The sequence below is a fragment of the Anomaloglossus baeobatrachus genome, chromosome 2, assembly GCF_048569485.1.
Source record: "Anomaloglossus baeobatrachus isolate aAnoBae1 chromosome 2, aAnoBae1.hap1, whole genome shotgun sequence".
NCBI lineage: Eukaryota > Metazoa > Chordata > Amphibia > Anura > Aromobatidae > Anomaloglossus > Anomaloglossus baeobatrachus.
The window spans coordinates 98239127-98266053 of record NC_134354.1 but is presented as its reverse complement, the minus strand read 5'-3'; the positions used below and the strand labels follow the sequence as shown (position 1 = coordinate 98266053).

The following is a 26927-nucleotide window of genomic DNA, read 5'->3' as shown; positions in this document are numbered from 1 at the left end:
TGCACCCCCCCACATGGCGTTCCGCACCTCCCACCCCACATCGTTCTGCAGCCCATTATAGCCCCCACCGTGTAGGGAATACATACTCACCATTCCTCGGTCTCCGCTGCTGTTCCTGGTTCGCCCGTTATCTATGCTTTGGCCATATCAGCACAGTAGTGATGTCACCGCTGAACTACACGCTTACTGAACTGTCAGAGAGCACAGACAGCGGGACAATGATGAAAAGCAGCGCAGCACTCCCTCTCATCAGTGCTTTGAAATGTATTGGCATCTGTGATGCTGATACATTTGAACTTGTGATCCTGAGCAGGTGGCTCGGTGGTGGCGGTGACACCACGAGCAGCCGCCGCCAAGCCCCTCCCCAAGCTCACCGGCCCCACAGCAGTGGCGTGGGGGGTTGCAGGAAGAGTAAGAAATGTGGAGAGGAGGGAGGGTGGGGTCTCCGGTGCCCTGTACATGCCCAGCAGGGCGGCTATATGATGTCGGCTGTGATGCCCGTCTACAAGGCGAACATAAGCTCCTGCCCCTGTCCATGTGACATAACAGAAATAGCAAAATCACGGCAGGAGCGGTCACATGGCCACTCTGAGCCGGGGGAGAGGGGCTGACAGCGGGGCAGGTAGGTAGCCACTATGCACTTACCTGCCCCAATGTAGCCCAATAGTGTAATGACAAGAAAATGGCAAAATAAGCCGGATAACCCCTTTAGGAGAAGCTTTAGAAATCTTTTTTTTTTCTCCTTCAAAGAAAAACTGATGAAACTGTCTAAACTGATGGTATAAGCTGACAAAGACCAAACCCTGATGAAAAAACAATGATGACACTCGGACTGAAAAATAACAGTCAATGTCTGAATGAGGCCTTAGCCACTGAAGGCACTTTCAATTGCCCATTAGGACTGCGATCCACTAAAATATTGAAGAAAACAATTCTTGACCGTGCAGCTTATATAGGATTTGTGTTTATTCGACTATAGGCTATGTTCACACAGGGCATCTTTTACTGCGTTTTTGGTGCATTTTTGAGGTCACAAAGCTGCACCTATATGCATGCATTTCCTTCCCCCAGCAAAGTCTATTTCTATTTTGCTGTCCGTGTCGCGGGCGGGGAGGAGGGTGTCAGCACACTACGCTCACCCCTTCTGCTCGGGTCCGGCGGCTGCTGCTCAGTGGTGGCTCGAGCTGTGGGCCGGATCCCGGGGGTTCTTGAGCGGCACTCCTCGCCCGTGAGTGAAAGGGGGTTGTTGGGTGTGGGGATAGTTTATTGTCCGTGACGCCACCCACGGTTGTGGTGATTTCACCACCGCTGCTCAATATGGGGATCCCGGGGATGGTGATGCGGAGCAGCCAGGTGTTGCGTTGCCCCTCCGTGGGTAGGGGTTGGTGATCCCGGGGCCCGGTGATGAGATGGGAGATGCAGGGCCTGGTCGGCGCAGGGACGCTGGGGCAGCGCTGTGCCTTGCGGAACTGTGGTACTCACTCAGCCTGAGACGTTGACACAGTTTTACGGTAAACCACACGGCTGGAAGGACGGTTCCCACGGACGGCTGCACTTGCTCTCCCAGTAGGTGACGGTGATGTCCCTTTTCCTTGCACCTTTGTTTCTGTGTTGGTAGCGATGGGTTCCCACCGGTAACCCGCTCCCCAGTTTCAAGCTGGACCGGAGGAGCTCTACTCTTTGCCCGCAGGTGCTGGCCCTGAGAAACTGGTGCCCTGGCGGTGGCGGTGTTTCTGCTACAATGGTTGGGCTGTTGCCTTCTATCGGGACTTGGTTGTTGGGGGATCTGCGTCCCCTTCACTGACGGATGTGGAAAATTCTGGCGACTCCAAGCCTTGCCGGGGTCCGAGAGGCCCCTGCCCTGGTGCTGACTGTCCTTTGGTACGCTGCTCCAGACCGCCGGGCCACTACCCGTTCGCGGTCCTTCCAGGAACTTCCAAACGGTCCCCCTCCAGACAGTCACCGCCGTTGCTGACCTTGCTGACCCTGTCCTGCACTCAGCTGGACTACTTCAGGCTTTCTTACTGTCACTGTTCTTACTTTCCTCCTTTTCCACTTCACTTCCTTCACTTCACTCTAGCCCTGCCTGGGCTCAACTTGCTCCCTCTCACTTGACTCAAGCTCTTCCCTGAGCTGACTGCCTGGATCTTCCTGCCTCCAGAGCTGTGAACTCCTCGGTGGGCAGAGCCAACCGCCTGGCCCACCCCCTGGTGTGAACATCAGCCTCTGGAGGAAGGCAACAAGGATTTTAGTTTAGCTTTGGTGTTCCTAACTGGGGTGTAGGGTGTGTTGGTGCATGACCTGTGACCCCTGGCTTGCCCAGGGCGTCACATTCCCCCTTAGGAAAATGCAGACCGTCCGCGGGCTGCCCGTCCAACACCGGTTTTATTTTTCTGCAAAATATAACATTGTAAACGGTAACATATATACATTTTTAATGAATCTTCCCATAACGGGAGGCACTTTTACTTAAACGTTTCAAACGGTTTACGGTTACGGTTTCCGCTCTCTCCCACCCCAGCAACCTGGCCCTGATGCTGCCCCTAAAGCCCAGGCAGCACCCCTTGACCCACAGTCCAGCACAAATTACCCGAGCGGGGTCTGTCCTTCCCCTCCAGAGGGTAGCCACCGGTTCCTTTGGTGGCTGGGCCCCAGCCTGCTCTGCTGAGGGCCCTCCCTCCAACCTGCCTCTCCGGAGGCGGCATTGCGGAAAACGGTAACGGCAAACAACTTATTTACAAGCCACTTAACGTTTGTGGTTGCCCTGCAAGTTCACGGGCTTGTCCATGGATAGTTCCCATGCAAACTTTTTAAACGGTCCCCACTGGGACAACGGTGCCGGCTCCGGCCGGTTGCAAATCACTTTTTGAAATCAGGTGAAGTACAAGGTAATCATTTTTCTTATCATTTTCTGTAAACTTTTCCAACTTTCAAACAAACAAACCATACTCTGGGGGTCCCAACGGGGACGGTGCAACGGTGCTCTGCTGCCCTTACTGCTGGTAATCGGCCTCAGCTTCAGCGGATCCATCACCCTCCACCATCATATCAAACATGCACTAATAAGAAATAACGTTTGGAACTCCATTCTATGTCTGAACTGGGTGCAAAAACCTAAAAAACATCACTATGGGGAGATAAGGTATGCACACCAGTGACTATGTAATAGCAGAAACTGCTGTGTGAATACTGACATGAAAAATTCAATAGCTATATGTAAGAATGAAATGTGAAAAATGGAACCTGCATTACTGCCATGAACATATGAATAAAGAGAAATTTAGCTACTGAATTGATCTATGCAATAGAGCCCCAACACTACGCCAAAGTATTTCTCTACGTTGGGGTCCCTAGCTTGTGTGTGTCCTCTCATGCAGTTAAAAAAACTTACCGTGTATGGGAAGCTGAGACCCAGGCTATATATACAATGTGGATTGGCAATAGGTGTGTATGGGGAGGGTTCACAAACGAAAAACTACTAACAAATAATAAATAACGTTTGGAACTCCATTCTATGTCTGAACTGGGTGCAAAAACCTAAAAAACATCACTATGGGGAGATAAGGTATGCACACCAGTGACTATGTAAGGGGAATACATGTAATAGCAGAAACTGCTGTGTGAATACTGACATGAAAAATTCAATAGCTATATGTAAGAATGAAATGTGAAAAATGGAACCTGCATTACTGCCATGAATATATGAATAAAGAGAAATTTAGCTACTGAATTGATCAATGCAATAGAGCCCCAACACTATGCCAAAGTATTTCTCTACGTTGGGGTCCCTAGCTTGTGTGTGTCCTCTCATGCAGTTAAACTAAGCTAAATTTCTCTTTTATTCATATATTCATGGCAGTAATGCAGGTTCCATTTTTCACATTTCATTCTTACATATAGCTATTGAATTTTTCATGTCAGTATTCACACAGCAGTTTCTGCTATTACATGTATTCCCCTTACATAGTCACTGGTGTGCATACCTTATCTCCCCATAGTGATTTTTTTAGGTTTTTGCACCCAGTTCAGACATAGAATGGAGTTCCAAACGTTATTTATTATTTGTTAGTAGTTTTTCGTTTGTGAACCCTCCCCATACACACCTATTGCCAATCCACATCGTATATATAGCCTGGGTCTCAGCTTCCCATACACGGTAAGTTTTTTTAACTGCATGAGAGGACACACACAAGCTAGGGACCCCAACGTAGAGAAATACTTTGGCGTAGTGTTGGGGCTCTATTGCATTGATCAATTCAGTAGCTAAATTTCTCTTTATTCATATATTCATGGCAGTAATGCAGGTTCCATTTTTCACATTTCATTCTTACATATAGCTATTGAATTTTTCATGTCAGTATTCACACAGCAGTTTCTGCTATTACATGTATTCCCCTTACATAGTCACTGGTGTGCATACCTTATCTCCCCATATCAAACATGCACTGACATGCCTGCGGTGACAGGGGCACCTGGTACCCATTTCCACCGGCACGCGGGGTATGGAAAACCACTGGGGCCCTTACATAGCGGGATCGCTCACTTATCTCTTCGAACTCAACAGCGGGCCCGGGGCTGGGGCAGGAGTCGTCCTCTCTCGTTTCTGCGTCAGTCGGGTTGCCGCCAGCTGCCGCAGCCTCCTGGTCTCTAGCACTTCAGCCCCTTCTGCGGTAGCACGGAGCAGCAGATTAGGCGAGCCTACACTGAGGCGCCCCATAAGTAGCGGCAAGGGTGATGCATAGGCCGAGACTAGGCCGGGCCCCTCAGCCGCAGCGGCCGGTCCAGGCAGGACATAGGGACGTGGGTCACCAGTCGGTTCTACTACATCCATTCCCCCTCCGTACCTCGGGGCAGTCGTAGTCAGCGTCTCCACTTCGCTGGTCCACTGCTCCATCATCTGGAGGATTTGTTCCTGCTGACGCTGGTGGAACTGAATCAGCCGGGCCCTCATCCAGGCCACGGTCCCGGGCTCAGGGTCTGGCACAGTCTCTACTGGGACTCCTGGCACCATGCTGTTAAGGGGCCGCGGTTCTAGCGGTTCCTCTTGGAGTACTTCAGGAACGTCCCGGGCGTCTGCAGCCGGCTCGTCCGCCGGAGCGGCTGGGCAGGGTATCGCTACCGGTTGGGCAGGTAGCGGGCCTAATGGCGGAGCGGCAGCAGCTATCACGGGTAGCGGGAGGAGAGGCAGGGTGAGCGGAAGCCGGCCGGGCCCCTCAGCTCCAACGGCCGATCCTTCAGGAATACAGGGGCGTGGGTCGCTTACCCGCTCCTCCAAATCCTCTTCCACCTCGCGTCTCCACATAGCAGCCACTACGTCCGCCATGTCAGTCTCCCACTCCTCCAGGAGGAGTTGCATGTGGGCCTGCAGACAGTTACTCAGCGGGACGGTCCGGTCCCTCAACCACGTCGCCGTGCCAGGCGCGGGAGCTTCCTCGTTGTGAGCAAGGTTTTGCATCTTGATAACGAGGTCTTCCAGGAACCCAATATCGCTGCAGAGTCCTGGTGTCCCTGCTTTTATAGCTGCGTCTACATGCAGCCAGCCGCCATCGCGTCCCCCTTAGCTCTTTCCGGCCCCTCCTCTCTCGGGGTGGGGTTTTGGCCTTCGCGCCTCTGCTACTCGAGAAGACGCTCGAGCGGGAACTTTTCGCGCCAAAGATGGCGACTTCTGAAATTTTTCAGTCGGATACCTCCGGCGGTAACAAGGCGCACCTCTACCAAACGGCGGAGCGGTAAGATCCTGTTCGTGACGCCAAGTTGTCGCGGGCGGGGAGGAGGGTGTCAGCACACTACGCTCACCCCTTCTGCTCGGGTCCGGCGGCTGCTGCTCAGTGGTGGCTCGAGCTGTGGGCCGGATCCCAGGGGTTCTCGAGCGGCACTCCTCGCCCGTGAGTGAAAGGGGGTTGTTGGGTGTGGGGATAGTTTATTGTCCGTGACGCCACCCACGGTTGTGGTGATTTCACCACCGCTGCTCAATATCGGGATCCCGGGGATGGTGATGCGGAGCAGCCAGTTGTTGCGTTGCCCCTCCGTGGGTAGGGGTTGGTGATCCCGGGGCCCGGTGATGAGATGGGAGATGCAGGGCCTGGTCGGCGCAGGGACGCAGGGGCAGCGCTGTGCCTTGCGGCACTGTGGTACTCACTCAGCCTGAGACGTTGACACAGTTTTACGGTAAACCACACGGCTGGAAGGACGGTTCCCACGGACGGCTGCACTTGCTCTCCCAGTAGGTGACGGTGATGTCCCTTTTCCTTGCACCTTTGTTTCTGTGTTGGTAGCGATGGGTTCCCACCGGTAACCCGCTCCCCAGTTTCAAGCTGGACCGGAGGAGCTCTACTCTTTGCCCGCAGGCGCTGGCCCTGAGAAACTGGTGCCCTGGCGGTGGCGGTGTTTCTGCTACAATGGTTGGGCTGTTGCCTTCTATCGGGACTTGGTTGTTGGGGGATCTGCGTCCCCTTCACTGACGGATGTGGCAAATTCTAGCGACTCCAAGCCTTGCCGGGGTCCGAGAGGCCCCTGCCCTTGTGCTGACTGTCCTTTGGTACGCTGCTCCAGACCGCCGGGCCACTACCCGTTCGCGGTCCTTCCAGGAACTTCCAAACGGTCCCCCTCCAGACAGTCACCGCTGTTGCTGACCTTGCTGACCCTGTCCTGCACTCAGCTGGACTACTTCAGGCTTTCTTACTGTCACCGTTCTTACTTTCCTCCTTTTCCACTTCACTTCCTTCACTTCACTCTAGCCCTGCCTGGGCTCAACTTGCTCCCTCTCACTTGACTCAAGCTCTTCCCTGAGCTGACTGCCTGGTTCTTCCTGCCTCCAGAGCTGTGAACTCCTCGGTGGGCGGAGCCAACCGCCTGGCCCACCCCCTGGTGTGAACATCAGCCTCTGGAGGAAGGCAACAAGGATTTTAATTTAGCTTTGGTGTTCCTAACTGGGGTGTAGGGTGTGTTGGTGCATGACCTGTGACCCCTGGCTTGCCCAGGGCGTCACATTCGCACTGGGCATCTTTTTTTGGCTGCATCTTGACTGCGTTTTTGAAGATGCAGCATGTCAATTCTTTTTGCGTTTTTCCAGCATTTTTGAGCCCTTCCAGTCAATAGATTTAATTTAAAAATGCATTGTGCAAATGGCGGCAAAAACTCGGCAAAAACACATGCGTTTTTTGATGCGTTTTTGCCGTGGGTGCATTTTTTTAGGGCCAAAAACGCTGCATCTTTGTGGTTAAGACAAGATGCTGTGTGTGAACATAGCCATAAACTGCACATATTCCACGTCTAGGCCAGGGAGACCTATTTTCACCTTTTTTTTCCGTTTTCTTATGCAGAAGAGTTCTGCTGTGAAAAATCTGTTTTGTTTTGTTTTTTTGTTGTTTTTTTTTTTTTTAAATTTCCTATTTATATATTAAATTAACTTGTCTGGCAAAATACAGGAGTAGGAGGTGTCCTTCCTAATGACATCCACTCAGCATGACAGAATAATTGCAAAATGTCCAGGATTATAACAGAACAAATAATGTTTTACTTTATATCACAACACTTTTCCTATTGCAGCCACCAGATGGTGCTGCATTTATGTAATACTGGGCCATCTGGTAACGCTCCATCACTAGAAAGACACACAAAGTGTTAAATTGATGTGATGTATCAGTCTTCTATCAAGAAGTAGTATATAACCCAATATGCCTATACAAATTGGTTAAAAGTTGGTTGAAACCACAGAATTGGGCAGGAGTGGCCAGCTATCTAGTGTATGAATGAGGTCTTAAGTCTTCCCCCGATAAATGGCAGAAGGATGGGGAAAGAACTATCAGAAGGCTTATTCCTCTCTCCTCATTGAAAATGCATGCAGGCTTGACTGACTCAAGACTACATTTATATAGTGGAGATCGACTGCTCGAGTGTTAAGGAGGAATAACTGCTAGTTAGCAAAAGTGTGTGGGCAGCTTTAGAGATGTGACACACCCACCGGCGCCTGGGGTACTCGTTACCGGGCCGCGGTTCTACTCTGGGATGTCACAGCAGCAAGGCCCAGCTCCATAACACCGGCGGTGTCATTTTAAGATGATGGTGGGGATTATTTACAGGGGATATGTCATGACGCCACCTGTGGTATGCGACCAGATATGTGCCGCCACTGCTATTCAGTTCCCTTGTGGTAGGTGGTGATGCAGCTGTGTTGGTATAGCTTTCCACAGGTAGAGCTGGGCCCCAGGGCTGTTGGGAGTAGTAGTCTTTACAAATGATGGAGGGACTTAATGTTGGGGTGCAGGACTGAGGACGCCGGCAATAACTGGACAACACAGGGGCCGTAGTTTCCTTTACCTTTTACTCGGTAGTAGATGATACAGGCCCGGAAGACTGGTCCAGCTGGTAACGGAGGTATGGTCACCCTGGAAGCAATTGAGGGGATCCACTTAACCAGGTGAGTTCAGAGGCCTTCCTTCTTGTGCTGATGTGTGGGTCCCTGCGGCTTGAGATACGCTGTGACCCTCTTCCTTGTCGGTTCTGATTCTCACCTGTATGGCAAGCAGTGCGAGACTTTTACTGGTGCCACTCCTTTGGTCGCGGCTCCTGGCTCTACTATGCTGCTGTGCCCTGGGCACTCTGTGGGCCAGAAGACCTGCCGTCTCCTGCCCTCCAGATTCAGGGCCCAAGATGTGGGGGGACCCGCATTCAGCTTGAAACCAGGTTAAATTTTGCATTCTGATGAATTATGGACTGCGGTGGGCCCAGTTTGTAATACCAGAGTTGTACTACTGTAAAATATATTGGTCTTCAAATGTGAACATACGTTTTAGTTGTTTTTTTTTTATGTTGTGTGTCTTACATTTTTTTTTTTTTAAATGGTGGTATCAGTTTGAGAATAAGAATTTGCCTGAGGCATGAAAAAAAAAAAGTCCTAAAAATCTGAATCTTTGCATTCGAGAACTTGCTGGCAAAAGCTGAAGTTGGCAGGGGTCATCAGCCAAGGAATGTACGGACTGTGCCTGTCCCTCCGCAGATAAATAGCCTTACCGAGGATGAGTTCCTCGCTCTGTATTATCAGAAGGAAGAAAGAATGTGGATTAAACTTGCACAATCCTGAGCGGAAATTATTCTTGTGTTATCCAGTTTTTGGCTTTTCGTTTTTTTTTACAGTCATAACATCCTGCTTGGAAAAAAAAATCTATTTTATTGCTGTACCATATGTATTTAATAACTTGCCTAATTATAACATGATATCTGCAACACGTTAGCCAGTAGACAACTACTTCTCATCATATTTTCAGTTAGGCGTTAATAGACCTAAAGCACTGAGAACTAAAGATGAGCGACCCTAACATTTGGTGCTCGTACCGAACACAGATTTTTCCCAAAAAACAGAGTTCAGGTGCTCTACATATGAACACCACTCACACGAGCATCGCAGTGCTCAGTGATCATCCCAGTGAGAGCCGCTTGCAGTGTTTGAACAGCTCGCACTGGGGGTAACAGCATGATTGCATGTAGTGTGCACCCCACCCAAAAAATGGAAAAACCCTGTCCACCCGCTGCCGGAAGGGATCTCTTTATGGCTGGCTGCATGTGGGCAGAGACCCCAACTGCCCAATTAATTACTTCCAATGGGGTTCAGGTCAAGTCCGGGTCCCAAAACAAACTTTATCCGTCTGCACCCGCCTAACCGTACTTCCTTGGGTCCACTCATCTGAGGACCAACAATTTTTATATTTTTTTTAATAATGTTTAGCCTTTTACATAAGCTACAAATGAATGTAATGTCTACGTAATTGTAAACTAATTTTTCAATTGGCCATGTCCCAATGACATTGCTGAGGTACAGCTTTTTTTTTTTACCTTATTGAGGTTATTAGTTTAAAGAAAAAAAGTACATTGTTTTTTAAACAATAACCTTGTGCACTATATATAAGTTAAACACGTAAGCAGTGAGGAACATAAGCTGGCCGTTACATGTACTGACCCATGACCGGATGAACTGTGTGTTATTCTACACTCCGTTCTTCACATATGTTTTTGCCATCGTTTTAACATAATTATTTTGCCTAGACTGACAAGAGGAAACCCTGCGTGACTGGGAAAACAGGGGATGAAATAACAAAGGGGACAAAATAACAAAAACAACCATTTTTCCATCACAAATCCATAAATAAATATGATACATGTATTATAACATATGACCTAAATATGCAAAAATATAGGTTGATAAAAATAAGTTTTTAAAGTTCTTGTCAACTAAAAAGAAATGCATAAGGAAAAAGATTCTTGCTCTGCCATAAGACCAATGCTCTGTGTGAAGGGGGTGGCTGACTACTTTTTTCAATAGTAGAGCCTATGCCTTTGTCTATCTTTCAAAGGGTTAGAAAAGGGAGCTAACTACACTATTAAATTGAGCTGTCAGCCATCTTTACAGTGTTCCATAGTATATCTAATGCTTTGTAAAAAAATTGTATCCTTTTGAAAACTTTCAACATCGTGATCCTTTTGCTGTGTTGTAAGCTGTTTATGGACCATGTAAAATGCAACAAAGAAATTGTTAGAAAAATGGCATAAACAGCCATAAACCTATAACTTCCAGGGGAGGGTGGGCAGGGTTTTTCCATTTTTTGGGGGGAGGGGGTGGGGTTATACACACTGCTTCTGATGACATTGTTGTTACCCCCAGTGTGAGCCGTTCAAGCACTGCAAGCGGCTCACACTGCTGAGTTTCGGACCCATGTGCCGACGGGGCCATTGAATATAATGGTGCAGATGGAGTCACCATGTGCTCAGTCTTGCACCATTTTCGAGAGTGTACGCTTTCTGGAGGTGGACACCCAGACGTAGTAGACTGGGTGTCCATTTTGCGAGGGATTGGACGGAAGCCCCGACGAGACCACTGAATGGAGGTCACAATGTAATGGGAAAAAGGGTCTTTCCTTCTCTTACGTACAATCTGCACATAATTCTGATGATCCTAACATGTACTTGCCTTTCTCAATTTCTTCTTTTGATGTTCAGCGGTGCTCGTTATCCTCTTTGTCCTAACCTGCTGATTTTTAGGAATACTTCTGAATAGATGTGGAGCATGATAACCTCTTAAAATGTGTAGAAGATCATTACGATCTGTACTTTTTGTGCACAATGTAGTTTCAAAATTCTTTCCTTCTCTAATAATCTTAATATCTAGAAAACCGAGTTCCTAGTGAAATATAATGTAAACTCTGCTCCTTCTCAGTTTCGCACCACAATTAAGTCATCATCTAGATATCTCAACCACCTCAACCAACATTTTTGTTTTGGTAAATACTAGAAGTCACTAAGTAGTAACATTCAAAATGCATGATTTCTTATACTGTACTTCTATCTTGTACCTTTCCTCTGTAATTCTTGTGGAATACTTCTTAATTAATTGACAACCAGATGATTGGACAGTGTCATATTGTGCAAGGAAACCCCCACCACTGGTAACGCCCAGTTGTCAATTCATAGACTTCTAGTAGGAATAACAGGAATAGCCCAACAAAAAGTTTTAGGAAAGGAAGCTCATAAAATAACTTTTGGAAAATAGTATTCTCACAGATGTCACGGTTGGCTGACAATAGAAGATCCCAGAGATTGGTAGCACATGTTATTTAAAAAAGTTCCCGGTTTCTGCAGCAGCAGACGCTAAGACCCTGGGAAACTGTCAGTTTTCCTCTCAGTTGCCGGCCTCTGACTTCCTTTATAAACCTCACGCTGGGAGGGATTTGGGTGCGGTTTATAGTTTGTTCCTTGCTGAGCTATGGAAAGGTTGTCTTCTGTTGCTCCAGACTTCTGTGGTTGCTGCAGCTCAGATAAGTGTTGTCTTTTGCAATTTACCAGAGCTCTGGTGATTGCAGTTGTGTTTCCCTTGTATTGTTACCTTGTGTCCTCTTTTAGTGATAGTGGTATTGACGAAGAGCTCATACCTTCCATCCTTACTTAGGGCACAGATCAGGGTTTGCCTAGGGTGAGACAATCCTGCTCGGTGACAGGTGGTGAACCTGTTTGGGCTGGTGAGGGTGAACAAATAGCAACGGGGGGCAAAAAGCCAGAGAAACAAACTCTTAAAACATAGCTTTTATTAGATATTCATTAAAAAGTGGACTGCCACTATAAAAGAATAAAAGATGTGCAATTGGGCCCTATGGAATATAGCCCAAAAATGAACATCAGGCACAGAAACGCAGTAAGTGTGAAAGCAAGTCACACAAAAGATCTGCATTCAACAAAACACAGCATGCACAATTGTCACCTCAAAATTGCTGCAACAATGAAAAAAAGGAAACAGTCTTACCATGCTTCCAGAGGCATGTAAACAAAACACAGGAAAGAGCTCAATCATAGGTGACCCATCACAGGGCCTGCATAAATACCATTTGTTGGCTCAGAAGAGAAAACCATAGTGTATGACCTCCCGACGCGTTTCATACATTCATCTTCAGGGGAGTCCTCATAGGATGATCAATACATCAGTAAACACATCAAGACTGATAATCAAGCAAATGCCCCAAGGACGGACAGATTAATCCAGCATGGATGAACGCCAAGCTGTGATGAATGTATGAAACTCGTTGGATGGAACACGATGGGGGGTGCGCAGCATGGGGGATGGAGCACGATGGGGAGTGCGCAGCATGGGGGATGGAGCACGATGGGGGGTGCGCAGCATGGGGGATGGAGCACGATGGGGGGTGCGCAGCATGGGGGATGGAGCACGATGGGGGGTGCGCAGTGTGGGGGATGGAGCACGATGGGGGGTGCCTAGCATGGGGGATGTAGCACGATGGGGAGTGCGCAGCATGGGGGATGTAGCATGATGGGGAGTGCGCAGCATGGGGGATGTAGCACGATGGGGAGTGCGCAGCATGGGGGATGTAGCACGATGGGGAGTGCGCAGCATGGGGGATGGAGCACGATGGGGAGTGCGCAGCATGGGGGATGGAGCACGATGGGGAGTGTGCAGCAGCATGGGGGATGGAGCACGATGGGGAGTGCGCAGCATGGGGGATGGAGCACGATGGGAGGTGCGCAGCATGGGGGATGTAGCACGATGGGGAGTGCGCAGCATGGGGGATGGAGCACGATGGGGGTGCGCAGCATGGGGGATGTAGCACGATGGAGGGTGCGCAGCTTTGGGGATGTAGCACGATGGGGAGTGCGCAGCATGGGGGATGGAGCACGATGGGGAGTGCGCAGCATGGGGGATGGAGCACGATGGGGGGTGCGCAGCATGGGGGATGGAGCATGATGGGGGGTGCACACCTCCCCCCTGCACAACACCCCACACACTGGAAACCACAAACACTGCCCTACACAGACACCCAACACACAAACAGCGCGGCACACACAAATATACGCACATACCGCACAACACACACATTGCACAAAACATACCTCCCACCAAAACACACACACACACCCCACACCCACACAAACCGCGCAACACACACACACAGCGCTCCACAAACAACGCAACATACACCACGCAACACACAAACAACACCGCTCTCACCCCCCGCCACACCCAGACAACACCCAGAACATGTACAGCACCCTACACAAACACTTGGTAACTACACACAACAACATCTATATATATATATATATATAACAAAAATCATACATTAACTACACAATACGTAAATTCTAGAATACCCGATGCGTAGAATCGGGCCACCTTCTAGTATCTAATAAAAGCTATGTTTTAAGAGTTTGTTTCTCTGGCTTTTTGCCCCCCGTTGCTATTTGTTTGCTCTCTTATTAAGGGGGTTTTGAAGGTAATTGCTATTTTGCTTGGCTGGTGAGGGTGAGCTGCAGGTTGTTGTCAGGGGTCACCTCTTCCCCTTTTGTCTAGTGATAGGGCATTCCTTCCCCCTTCCCCTTGTGTTGTCCTACACGGCCAGTATAGCTTCTGTCAGCAGTCGTGACCATTATTTAGTAGATACATTAGGAGAGTTGATAGGCCCACTTTAATGTTTAGGGTCTAAATGTCTAAGTAGCCACCTAAGTGTTTAGCTGCTTTGCGCTATAGTTTTGTACATGTTATGTTAAAAATAGATTTTACAACCCACCTGTGGTGCTGACCCATAAGTCACGTCTGGATTAGCCTTTGCTTCTCCACTTCTGTATTATCATTGGAAAATCTCAGCAACCTGGGAGAAAGCTAATTTGATTTGACCCTTGGGAAAGGTTCATGAGATCATCACATCCTCAAATGTACTAGCAAATTGACAATTAACATGGATCACATTACCTATAAGATTACCCTCAAACGTCAGCTATAGTGTTCAAGCTAGTAAACCCATCATGAAACCATGGTTATAGTGTCACGAGTCTGTAAGCGTATGTTATTGTCACACACAAGTGCATGATGTGGCGTATAGGAAGCAAAATCAATTTCATCATTTGTGATAAATCAACGAGCATATGTTCATTTCTACTGAATATAGGTGCGCAAAATATTTAGAATATACTATGGAGAAATAAGGGAAAAAGAAGCCAGCACGATCTGAAATTGGCATGCATTATATAAAAAGTGCAAATTCACAGATTTATTCCAACTGTACTATAATAAAAAAAAAATGAGATTTTTAGCAAATAATTGATCAATTCTTTGAGCCACCCCTACCAACGTCACGGCAAATCTCAATAGGGGGGTCCTAACCTATATTATGTATTTCATGTGTCATGCGGCCTCCTAGATAAAGTTAAAAGAAGAACCATAATGGAGCACACATACGTGTACACACACATAATGGAGTACAATATGTATAATATAGTATTTGCGCTTTTTATATGATGCATGCCGTTTTCAGATCGTGCTGGCTCCCCTCTCTCTCTGTTTGGTTGTAGTTATGCTACAAATGTCTGGTGGCTGGTCACCACCATGCTATGCATGCCTGATCTTGGTTTGCAATATATTCCTCCTGTTGGTAGCTGTTCACATTCAGTTGCCTCACACTTTCCACAGGCATTGCTAATTAGGCCCCTTTCACATTGCGTTTTTCTCTACGTCCACAGGTCCCATCGGGGCATCTGTCCGGACCGCCCCTCCCCCACTCTGAAAAACGTGCTCCGGACGCATGCGCCCGACAGGGCCATTCACTGTTATGGAGCGCACTGCGTTAGCGTGTGCTCTGTTTTGTGCAATTTTGTGCATATATACGTTTCTGCAGACGGACACCCGAACGTAGAGGAGTACGTTCGGGTGTTCGTCTGCAGAAACGTATATGTACACAAAATTGCACAAAACAGAGCACACGCTAACGCAGTGCGCTCCATAACCGTGAATGGCCCTGTCGGGCGCATGCGTCCGGAGCACGTTTTGCAGAGTGGGGGAGGGGCGGTCCGGACAGATGCCCCGACGGGACCTGTGGACGTAGAGAAAAACGCAATGTGAAAGGGGCCTTAAGCACCATACTTGGATCTGGTCCGCCTTTATCAATGGTTGCTGTCTGGCACTGGGACGGTCAGTTCTGATATAGTCCTGGTATGTGTAGAGCTTACTCCACATGCTGGGACCTGGGCTGGCCTCTATCCACAATTGCCTCTTTTGCAACATAGAAGCGGTTACAGGTATATGTGCTCCATTATGGTTCTGCTTTTAACTTCATCTAGGAGGCCGCATGGCACATGAAATACAGAATATAGAGTAGGACCCCCCTATTGAGATTTGCCGTGACGTTGGCAGGGGTGGCTCAAAGAATTGATCAATTATTTGCTAAAAATCTCATTTATATTACAGTACAGTTGGAATAAATCTGTGAATTTGCACTTTTTATATGATGCATGCCATTTTCAGATCGTGATGGCTCCCCTCTCTCTCTGTGGAGAAATAAGGTTGTCTCTGACAGATAGTAACTGGTCATATTTAGAGGTCCTCTGCCCACGATCCACCAATACGTACCAGGATAAAGAGTGGATCTCTAAGAACTCGTTTTGGTGGACCCTGCCTTCCAGTGAATTCATGGCCAGTCATTCATTTAAAAGCTGCCAAATTTACCTTGTAATGGCTACTACAGGGAATGTGCGCTGTCAGGCGTGGCTTTCCTCCAAGATTGATGGGGGGCTAGAGAATCTTGGCTTACACAGCTATGTTTTAAAATGGGGTTGTACAAAACTTTATCATAAATGAATTTTGTGCAATATATGTTACATCTTATACAGTGTGTGCACGGTCTGTTTGTGGAAAAACTTGTCTACGTTGTACAGTAACTAGAGATGACTAGATCTTTTTGAAATTCAAATTTGCCAAATTTTCTCCCAAAATTTTATGTGTGGTGAATATATTTACTTTATTCTCAATATTAGAAAGCTTGTAATTGCTTGGAAGGAGAGGAGTTAGAGAGTGAACCATAAAAGCTTAAACACTACAGGATAGAGATGATCCTGCTGACCATAAGACCTTATACTACACGTGAGAGAGAGACAAGACCCTCCTGACGTTTAGAGCTTAAATCTACAGAACGGAGAGAACTCCATTGACCATAGGCTCTTACACACTACGGGAGAGAGCAGATCCTGCTGACCATAAGAGCTTACACTATACAGGGGGAGAGAGAGAGAGAGAATCCTGCTGTGCATAAGAGCTTACACTCTACAGGAGAGAGAGAGGACCCCACTGACCATAAGAGCTTTCACTCTACAGGAAAGAGCGGATCCTGCTAAGCATAAGAGCTTCCACTCTACAGGAGAGAGCGGATCCTGCTAAGCATAAGAGCTACCACTCTACAGGAGAGAGCGGATCCTGCTAAGCATAAGAGCTTCCACTCTACAGGAGAGACAGAGGACCCTGCTGAACATAAGAGCTTACACACTACAGAAGAGAGAGAGGATCCTGCTGACCATAAGAGCTTCCACTCTACAGGAGAGAGAGATGATCTTGCTGACCATTAGAGCTTACACTCTACAGCAGAGACAGAGGACCCTGCTGAGCATAAGAGCTTACACACTACAGAAGAGAGAGAAGATCCTGCTGACCATAAGAGCTTACACGCTATATAAGAGAGATGATCCTGCTGACCATAATAGTTTAAACTCTACAGGAGAGAGTGGATCCTGCTGAGCATAAGAGCTTACACACTACAGGAGAGAGAGAAGAGCCCACTGTCCATAAGAGCTTCCACTTTCCAGGATAGAGAGGATCCTGCTGACCATAGGAGCTTCCACTCTACAGGAGAAAGAGGATCCTATAGACCATAAGATATAAGAGCTTAAACCCTACAGGAGAGAGAGGACCCTGCTGAGCATAACAACTTACACACTACAGAAGAGGAGAGCAAGAGGACCCCACTGAGCATAAAAGCTTACACTCTACAGGAGAGGGAGGACGAAAGAAACAGAGACAATCTTGCTGACCATAAGGGTTTGTGCCCACGATCAGGGTTGTGTGACTTTCTGGATGCAATGTATTTTCTCTGCATTCTCGCACGCAGGAAACTTAAGTGTCTCTGCAAAGAAAATGGTTCTCATTTTAGTGAGAGCAGCAATACGAGACACAGTCCATGGATGCAAGCGGTTTTTTTTTCTGGGGAAAAATAGTGTACAATCTCATTAAGGAAAACCACTTGAGAAGGAAGTCTGAAAATACACATTTTTTTCTTATGTCTGAAAATTTGTATTATTGCACGCTTTGTCCTTCGCCTCAGTTGAACACATCAGAGTTTTTTCCCTTTTCTCCCCCAAACAGTCCCATACATCCTTTGTTTGAATGTTGATATTCCCACCAGATTGTATGGCACCATTGATTGTGCACGATGAGTGCCATGAACATTTTCTTAAATAAGCTAAAGATAATTGAGCAATTGTGAGTGTTCTTGGCAGCCGTTTTTAGCAGCAACTCTAAATGCTAGCTCATACTGGAAAATACAGCTTTACAGCATATGACCTCAGGTTTGTTTTTTGGTACAATACTTCCTATAACCCTATAACAAAGTCTACATCTGCATTTATAGTTTGTGCAAGTGGTCAATGTAACTGATTGGGTTATCTAAAATATGACATGCTCTCTTTTCTTAACAGCAAGATAAGATAAGATAAAACTTTATTGATCCCACAGTGAGGAAATTTGCACATTACTGCAGCTCAATACAGGAAAAGGTAAAAAAAGAATTTATGACGCAACTTACAAAAATAGTCTTGAATCTCCATTCTGTATTTTCCTATTCCTTTTTTGAATTAGTGTCTGGACTTAAGGCCCAGTCACACTAAACAACTTACCAGCGATCCCAACAACGATACAACCTGATAGGGATCGCTGGTAAGTTGCTAGGAGGTCTCTGGTGAGATGTCACACTAAGCGACGCTCCAGCGATCCCACCAGCAACCTGACCTGGCAGGGATCGCTGGAGCGTCGCTACACGTGGAAGCATGCGGCGCTTGGTAACTAAGGTAAATATCGGGTAACCAACCCGATATTTACCTTGGTTACCAGCGCACACCGCTTAGCACTGGCTCCTTGCACACCTAGCCACAGTACACATCGGGTTAATTACCCGATGTGTACTCTGCTACGTGTGCAGGCAGCAGGGAGCCAGCTTCTGCGGACGCTGGTAACCATGGTAAACATCGGGTAACCAAGAAGCCCTTTCCTTGGTTACCCGATATTTACCTTCGTTACCAGCATCCGCCGCTCTCACACTGCCAGTGCCGGCTCCCTGTTCCCTGCACTCCTAGCCACAGTACACATCTGGTTAATTACCAGATGTGTACTCCAGCTACGTGTGCAGAGAGCAGGGAGCCGGCACTGACAGCTGAGAGCGGCGGACGCTGGTAACAAAGGTAAATATCGGGTAACTAAGGAAAGGGCTTCTTGGTTACCCGATATTTACATTGGTTACCAGCCTCCGCAGAAGCCGGCTCCCTGCTCACTGCACATTTAGTTGTTGCTCTGTCGCTGTCACACACAGAGATGTGTGCTTCACAGTGGGAGACGAACAACTAAAAAATGGTCCAGGACATTCAGCAACAACCAGCAACCTCACAGCAGGAGCCAGGTTGTTGCTGGATGTCACACACAGCAACATCGCTAGCAAGTTGTGCCTCAGCAGCGATGTTGCTAGCGATGTTGCTTAGTATGACGGTACCTTTAATTTCCTGATTTGAAATGAATATGGCCTTTCACTTACTTCTGAAAAATGTTTGGGGTGTATATTATCTGGTCAGGACGCCATTTACCAGGATGAGGTGACGTCATGTGGGCCAAATTAAGGCTTAGAGAAAGCACATGAGTGTAAATATGGTGGAATCTCCCATTGCTCCTCTAAGAACTTGATGCCTTATTGAAACCACATGCAACATTGGTGGCTGAACATAAGAATGCGCTATAGCTGCAGAAAAAGACATGAACCGCATATCCAAAAATTATACTTTGATCTAATGCTGCTAGGCAAAAATTTATATATCTGAACATGAGGTTCTTGGTATACCGTTCTGATCAGACTGTATGAAGCCCACTGCCACGCCACGGCGAACCGCTGAGTGGGTCCTTAACTTATTTGAAGCCTTAAATTTGTGGTGCCGTGTGACAACTATCGCCGCAGGGACAGTGCACCAACAGGGCAGGTGACCTGGTGCCTCACAGCACCAATGCTGCAAAGCTGAGTCCCCATGACTCCAGGCTACATAAGAATGTTCCTCTTTTTTTTGGGCTACAGTATATAGGATGTAAAAAGTCAAGCCAGTAACTCTCTTAGGCTATAAAGGAGACATGGGCATGTATGGTTATCACTTCTGGACTGGAAAGGACCAAAGGGCAGGTAGAACAGGTTCTGAAGGCCTCATAGGATTTGAAAGATATAAAGACCCACGCACAATGTGTTCTCACTATAACCCAGTCCTGGAGGCTAGTACCAAAGCTAGAATGTCCACTTCATTCAGAAATATCCTGTGGTGGCTAATCTCATACCCATATATCCCACAGTTATAGCACATGTGTCATAATGCAGGTAGGAGACTGTTGACCTATAGCACAAACTTAGATAAAGAGGTCATCCGAGGCGTAATGAACTTAGATTAAGAGGTCATCCGAGGCCTAATGTGTCCATATTGTGTGTTGATAAACTCTTTGTCTATATTTTACTGCAATTTTATATTCAGTCATCGTTTTGCTCCTTTATCGATAATGTGTGGTAATGAATGTAATACACAAAACACTAGTGTCTTTTGTCAAACGAAAATCTGCATTCATTTACACATTATTGAATCAGTTTAGAAGGCTATAGGCTACTTTTAGCATAGAAATAAACATATATTCTCTCCTGTCTGTCACTCCTAGAGACGACGGTGCAGATTCAGAATGAATGGTAAATAGGTTTAGACAGCAATGTTCCACTGAATAAATGTGCAGGATCGGGGTTTATTTCGGTGAGTGTCCTGGCAACGACACAGGCATCCTGGGAATTCATTTCATTTAAGTTGGATCAGATGGAAATGAAGAGGTAAAATCCTTCTCAAAGAATAAATTGCAGCAGCCTATAACCATTGGTATCCAGCTTTTATGTCTTGTTTACTTACCATGCTCCAATTCGTTGTATTTACCAGCAATAAGACCCTTCACTGTGAAGGAACGGACTGAACGTACAGATTCACCCAAATCGTAATCGCGTTAGAGGCTCAGGAACAATTAATCATCGAGTACAAAGAGATTTTTGTATGATATTAATTTTACAAAAGTTTGTCAAAAAGCAGGGAATGTTATAAAATATAGAAATAAGAATTACTTACCCTTTAAACTCTATGTTACTCTAGCACCACTGCTCATGCCAGGGGCGGACATGCGATTGATGCAGGGGTAAAAGGGCCCACTACTACCTACAAAGCAGTTGGAATTGTGCATTATGATGAACAATTAAACTGCAAAGTGTCCATATATTGTTCTTGCACAGACTGACTGGCCCACAGGAGAACCGGAGAATCCTCTGGTGGGCCCCTTTGTAGTTGAATGTCACTTACACCCCAACATAATCAATAGTTGGCAAAATACACTTGTTTCACTATGTGGATGTAGAGCTAAAGAAAAAATCTTATTATTCATTTTACAAACTACCCGGTATATTATTATATATTTGTGAATATAATATTTGCATGTAGTTGATCAGCGGGCCCCCAGAGTCAATGTTACTGGTGGGCCCCCACTGCCCCAGTCTGACACTGTTTCTTGCATATTTGTTTGCATCCACTCCTGGCTCTTGGGGACCCTGCCAATCCTGCAGTGATTTCCCATGTATCATTCATGTGACTACTGCTGGTCTTTGATGGCCACTAGAGGTCATGTACCCTACATGTAATGCCAACACTGAGACCAGTTATTTGCTTCAGTGGTCCATTTTGTGCACACTGCGTCATTACGGCAGGACTGGTGCCACCCAAATAATTGGCAGCGCTGGAGCAGTATTGTATGTAATAATTATTTCTTTATGTTCTAGCATTCCCTGTGTTTGGGCAAATTTAGTAAAATTCTAAAACCTCCTTTAAAATGCTCATGCTACCTTTGCTTGACATAATTGGCAATAAAAGGTGCAGTATACTCATTAGCGGAGTGTCTTTGCGGCCTGTTACATGAAGGATCAATATTTTTTTTACATTTTTTAATGTGACTTGTACATTATTGTTTACATGCTTCTTGATTATAATATTGGTGGGAAGAATGGGGTAATATTGTAAATATAAATTTTGGACTTTTCAGAACTGGAGACACTTTGGATGATCTACTACCACTAAGGCCGGTTTCACACATCCGGCTTTTCTCCACTTTGTCGGATCCGGCGCGCTCCTGTACAGTGTATACAGTACAATTGCCGCGCAACAAGCTCCAGTCACATGCTGTCATGTGACCAGGAAGTTGCAGCGCGGCAATTGTAATGTATACACTGTACGGGAGCACGCCGGATCCGATAAAGTAGAGTAAAGTCGGATGTGTGAAACCGGCCTAAGAAAGCAAAAATGGCGAGAGTATGTAATCCAAAGTCTATTTTGACATGTAACAGATCGTGAGAGTGAAACCTCCTGTAGTTTGGGAAGCAAAAATCAGCTTCCAGGTTCCCTTTAAAGAGCTAAGAAATTATGAAAAATTCCATAAAAACATGTGTTACTAAGATCTTTGTTAAGAAAATGTTTTAATTATTACAAAGATACAATAACTCTGGGCTTTGTTGACCATCAATGAGAAGTATGTACCGTTAGACTTAGAATATTGTATTATGATAAAATGTTGGATAGGGTAATATCAAATTTTAGAATATAATATATTGATCTCCAATTACTTCTTTTGGCTTCTCCACTGGCACAACCATTTTTCCTGAACACGTGGAGCTACACTTCTGGTGACATTGGACTCATAATGCTCATAATGCATTAAAGGAAACACGGCTTTGTTCCAATAACTGCAAATACAGGAAGCAGTGAAAGACTTGACTCGGCCAACTCCAGTAATTAATTGTTCATTAGAATTAAGCTCTGACTTTATGACAGAAGAGTCATTAAGCTTGGCCAGAGCCGTACAAGAGGAAGATGTTTTTATAGCCCCTTGTGTTTTGTGGACACAGTGTAAAGCATATTATTATGCCTTTGTGTTTTCCCAGAATATCGATATAACAAACTTCAGTAGCAGTTGGAGCGATGGCCTGGCATTCTGCGCCCTTCTCCACACATATCTGCCAGCTCATATACCCTACCATGAACTCAACAGCCAAGACAAGGTACTTTAATTTTCAATTTTTTTGTGTAATTATTATTCTTTTTATGTGAGTAATTGTAAGAAACGGAATAGACAGTAAACCTGATTTCAAAGACGGATGATAATTATTTCACTATTGACAGCCATCACGGGATGCATAAGGGCTGTCATTATTCCCATAAATGCTAAATCTACTTGTAAAATATTATGGATTACAACCTTGCAGTGTAAATGCTCCTTAGTGGTGGTGTCGCGGGCGGGGAGGAGGGTGTCAGCACACTACGCTCACCCCTTCTGCTCGGGTCCGGCGGCTGCTGCTCAGTGGTGGCTCGAGCTGTGGGCCGGATCCCGGGGGTTCTCGAGCGGCACTCCTCGCCCGTGAGTGAAAGGGGGTTGTTGGGTGTGGGAATAGTTTATTGTCCGTGACGCCACCCACGGTTGTGGTGATTTCACCACCGCTGCTCAATATGAGGATCCCGGGGATGGTGATGCGGAGCAGCCAGGTGTTGTGTTGCCCCTCCGTGGGTCGGGGGTTGGTGATCCCGGGGCCCGGTGATGAGATGGGAGATGCAGGGCCTGGTGGGCGCAGGGACGCGGGGGCAGCGCTGTGCCTTGCGGCACTGTGGTACTCACTCAGCCTGAGACGTTGACACAGTTTTTACGGTAAACCACACGGCTGGAAAGACGGTTCCCACGGACGGCTGCACTTGCTTTCCCAGTAGGTGACGGTGATGTCCCTCTGACCTGCACCTGATGTTTCTAAGTTGGTAGCGATGGGTCCCCACCGGTAACCCGCTCCCCGGCTTCAAGCTGGACCGGAGGAGCTCTACTTTGCCCGCAGACGCTGGCCCTGAGGAACTGGTGCCTTGGCGGTGGCGGTGTTCCCCTTTACTGGTTGGACTGTTGCCTTCAATCGGGACTTGGTTGTTGGGGGATCTACGTCCCCTTCACTGACGGATTCGGCAAATTATGGCGACTCCTAGCCTTGCCGGGGTCCGAGAGGCCCCTGCCCTGGTGCTGACTGTCCTTTGCACGCTGCTCCAGACCGCCGGGTCACTACCCGTCCGCGGTCCTTCCAGGAACTCCCGAACAGTCACCCCTCTGGACAGTCACCGTCGTTGCTGACCTTGCTGACCCTGTCCTGCACACAGCTGGACTACTTCAGGCTTTTTCACTCTCTTTCTTCCTGTCACCTTTCTTGCTTTCCTCCTTTACCACTTTACTTCCTTCTACTTTCACTGGTTTACTCCTCACTCAAGCCCTGCCTGGGCTAAACTCCGTTGTTTACTCCTTCATGTCCCTCACTGGACTGCCTGGTTCTTCCCGCCTCCAGAGCTGTGAACTCCTCGGTGGGCGGAGCCAACCACCTGGCCCACCCCCTGGTGTGAACATCAGCCTCTGGAGGAAGGCAACAAGGATTTTTGGTTAGCTTTGGTGTTCCTAACTGGGATGTAGGGTGTGGTGGTGTAATGACCTGTGACCCCTGGCTTGCCCAGGGCGTCACAGTGGAAAGGTGGATGGCAACCACTATGAGCACAGTAAGAGCCAACATATTAGTGCTCACAATCTATTGTATCTGTCCAGGCCTTAGGGGTCAGGCACCAGACACCAATTAGCTGTTACTAGCTATACTGGTGGCTCTGTAAAATATGTAGCCAACAACTGCAAATCCACTTTTATTATTTGGAGCTCAAAGCAGCTGATCAGTGGGGATGCTGGGTGAGATGAAGGAAGGTGTGGACGCCGGGCTCCTTCGCCAGAGAGAGACAGTGCATGTAAGCGTGTGCAACACTTACTGTCTTCTTCCAAACAGCATCCACTACCCCGGTCACCATCATAGACATAGCGAAGAAACCCAGGACACTAGAGAACTCTTGGCAAAACAACAGTAAACAGTGTATTAGATCATCCACCTTCACGACAGACTGCTGCCTCTTTCTTCTGAGTACTCTGCCTGGCCTATCCTGATAACTGGGACCTAGTCCTCCAGCTGCTGAGCCTATGCCTCCTGTTCCCCGCTTCTCTCTTAAGCTACCCGTGGCTGTCTCACTGCCTTGGGTGGCTTCTAGTCACTTGACTTCCTTTGGCCTGTCCAAGGCTCTCTCTGCCGTCTAGTCCCTGAACTCTTCTATGCCTATCCTAAGGTAAGCCGTAGACTCCGGACCCTTGGAGGATACCTCCGGGTTCCCCAACGGACCCAAGTTACAAGGCCATGTCCTCATTTCAGGAACCTAAATGCAGAAAAGACTCTTAGCTCACTCTGTCACCAGGAAGTCACGCCTTCTGCTCACCACTACTTTCATGCACCCCATGGCTGTGCACTACAAAGCTGCGAGTAGTCTCTATGCTGACTTACGGTTCTCTACATGGCGCCATATTACACATTTTTCTCCTCTAGATCAATGTCTCTAGGGAAGAATATATCCATGCTACACATTCAGTGGAGCATGCAGATTTTTACAGCATTTAGCAGAAAACCTCTGTAAACAAGTCTATCAAATTGAAGGCATATGTACGTACAGTAGAGCACCCATACTTGCTCCACTTTGCTGAGGTTGTACAAAGCCACAACATAATCGCAGTGCTGTATGTTTCTTTATAGTTTATCTTCAAACCCTCACCATGATCTTCCTGTGAAACATTTACTTTGTTTTACAGAGTAGTCAAGAAACACAGTAAAATGCTTTGCACCAAATTTATCATGTGGTGCTAAAAGACGACACTATTGATTAATCTTCTTTATGGTCACTACCTCTATCGTCTAGACTGCACTGTCAATAATAATAAAAACATTTACAGAGCTTATATATTTACTGCTCCAGGTCTGGGAAACGGAAGCCGTTTTGAGCTGCCAAATGCATGCGAGCAGTTGGTGTGGGGGTATGAGGTAGTAGTGATAGCGGCACAACGGAATATATGTGAACACCTCCATCCGGGCAGCTCTCAAAGTTCTTTAAACTATATAAAAAAATAAATATATATATATATCGAATATATTAAAGCTGTGTGTGTGTGTGTGTGTGTGTGAGAATGTGTGAATGTGTGTCTGTATGTGTGTATGTCCGGGATTGGCATCTGCACCGTCGCAGCTACAGCCACAAAATTTTGCACACTCACACGTCTGGACCCCGAGGGCGTCATAGGCTATGTTTTGAGGGGAAATTTTAACCCCGCACTATACAGTTATTCGCCAAAAAACCTGCCTCCATTAAAGCGAATGGAGCTGGGAGCCACAGTGCAGCCAGAACTTCAGAGGACTGCGCAGCCACGCCCTTATATGGAATGTTGGCGTGTCACAATGCAGACAGGGAAAGAGACAGACACAGACAGGGGAAGAGGCAGACACAGACAGGGTAAGAAACACACAAAGACAGGGTAAGAGACAGACACAGACAAAGAGACAGACTGACAGGGAAAGAGACAGACAAAGAGACAGACAGACACAGGGAGACAGACAGGGAAACAAAGAGACAGACAGCCTAAGAGACAGACAAAGACAGGTAAAGAGACAGACAAGGAGACAGACACAGGGAAAGAGACAGAGGGAAAAAGACAGACAGGGAAAGAGAGGGAAAGAGACAGACAGGGAAAGAGCTTGAAAGAGACAGACAGGGAAAGTGACAGAGATAGATAGACAGGGAAAGATATAGATAGACAGGTAAAGAGATTGAGACAGACGGAGACAGAGACAGTCAGAGACAGACAGGGAAAGAGACAGACAGACAAAGAGAGAGAGAGACAGAGAGATATATACAGAGGGGGAGACAGACCGAGAATGGGAGAGAAACAGAGAGACAGTTACTATCCCGGGCGTTAATACATTCTATTTATACATTGTGTCCCAGGAATGTTAATACATTCTATTTTGTTAACAACAGTTATTAACCCGGGCGAAGCCGGGTAGTATAGCTAGTATATATATATATATATATATATATATATATACAGGGTGGTCCAAAAATGGGTGGACAGTATGTGTTATAGGGTTATCGATCATGGTGTAAAGTGACACTGACTCAGTTGTCCTCGGCAACCAATCAGATTCCACCTTTCATTTTCCAAAGAGTCTGTGAAGAATGAAAAGTGGAATCTGATTGGTTGCTAAGGGTGACTGAGTCAATTTCACTTTACACCATGTTTGATAACCCAATTTAATTACACATACTGTCCACCTACTTTTGGACCACCCTGTATATATATACTGTATACAGTGCCTACAAGTAGTCTTCAACCCCCTGCAGATTTAGCAGGTTTGATA

General features: G+C 46.9%; 1 protein-coding gene across 3 annotated transcripts in view; it reads left to right on the top strand.

The window, feature by feature from the left end:
* Nucleotides 1-26927, top strand: part of SPECC1 (sperm antigen with calponin homology and coiled-coil domains 1) — a 533597-nt gene that overhangs the window by 469392 nt on the left and 37278 nt on the right. For all 3 annotated transcript variants that reach the window (XM_075335209.1, XM_075335211.1, XM_075335212.1), the window contains one exon: nucleotides 22575-22691. In XM_075335209.1, the coding sequence (XP_075191324.1) occupies nucleotides 22575-22691 (117 nt within the window). The remainder of the gene's footprint in view (nucleotides 1-22574; nucleotides 22692-26927) is intronic.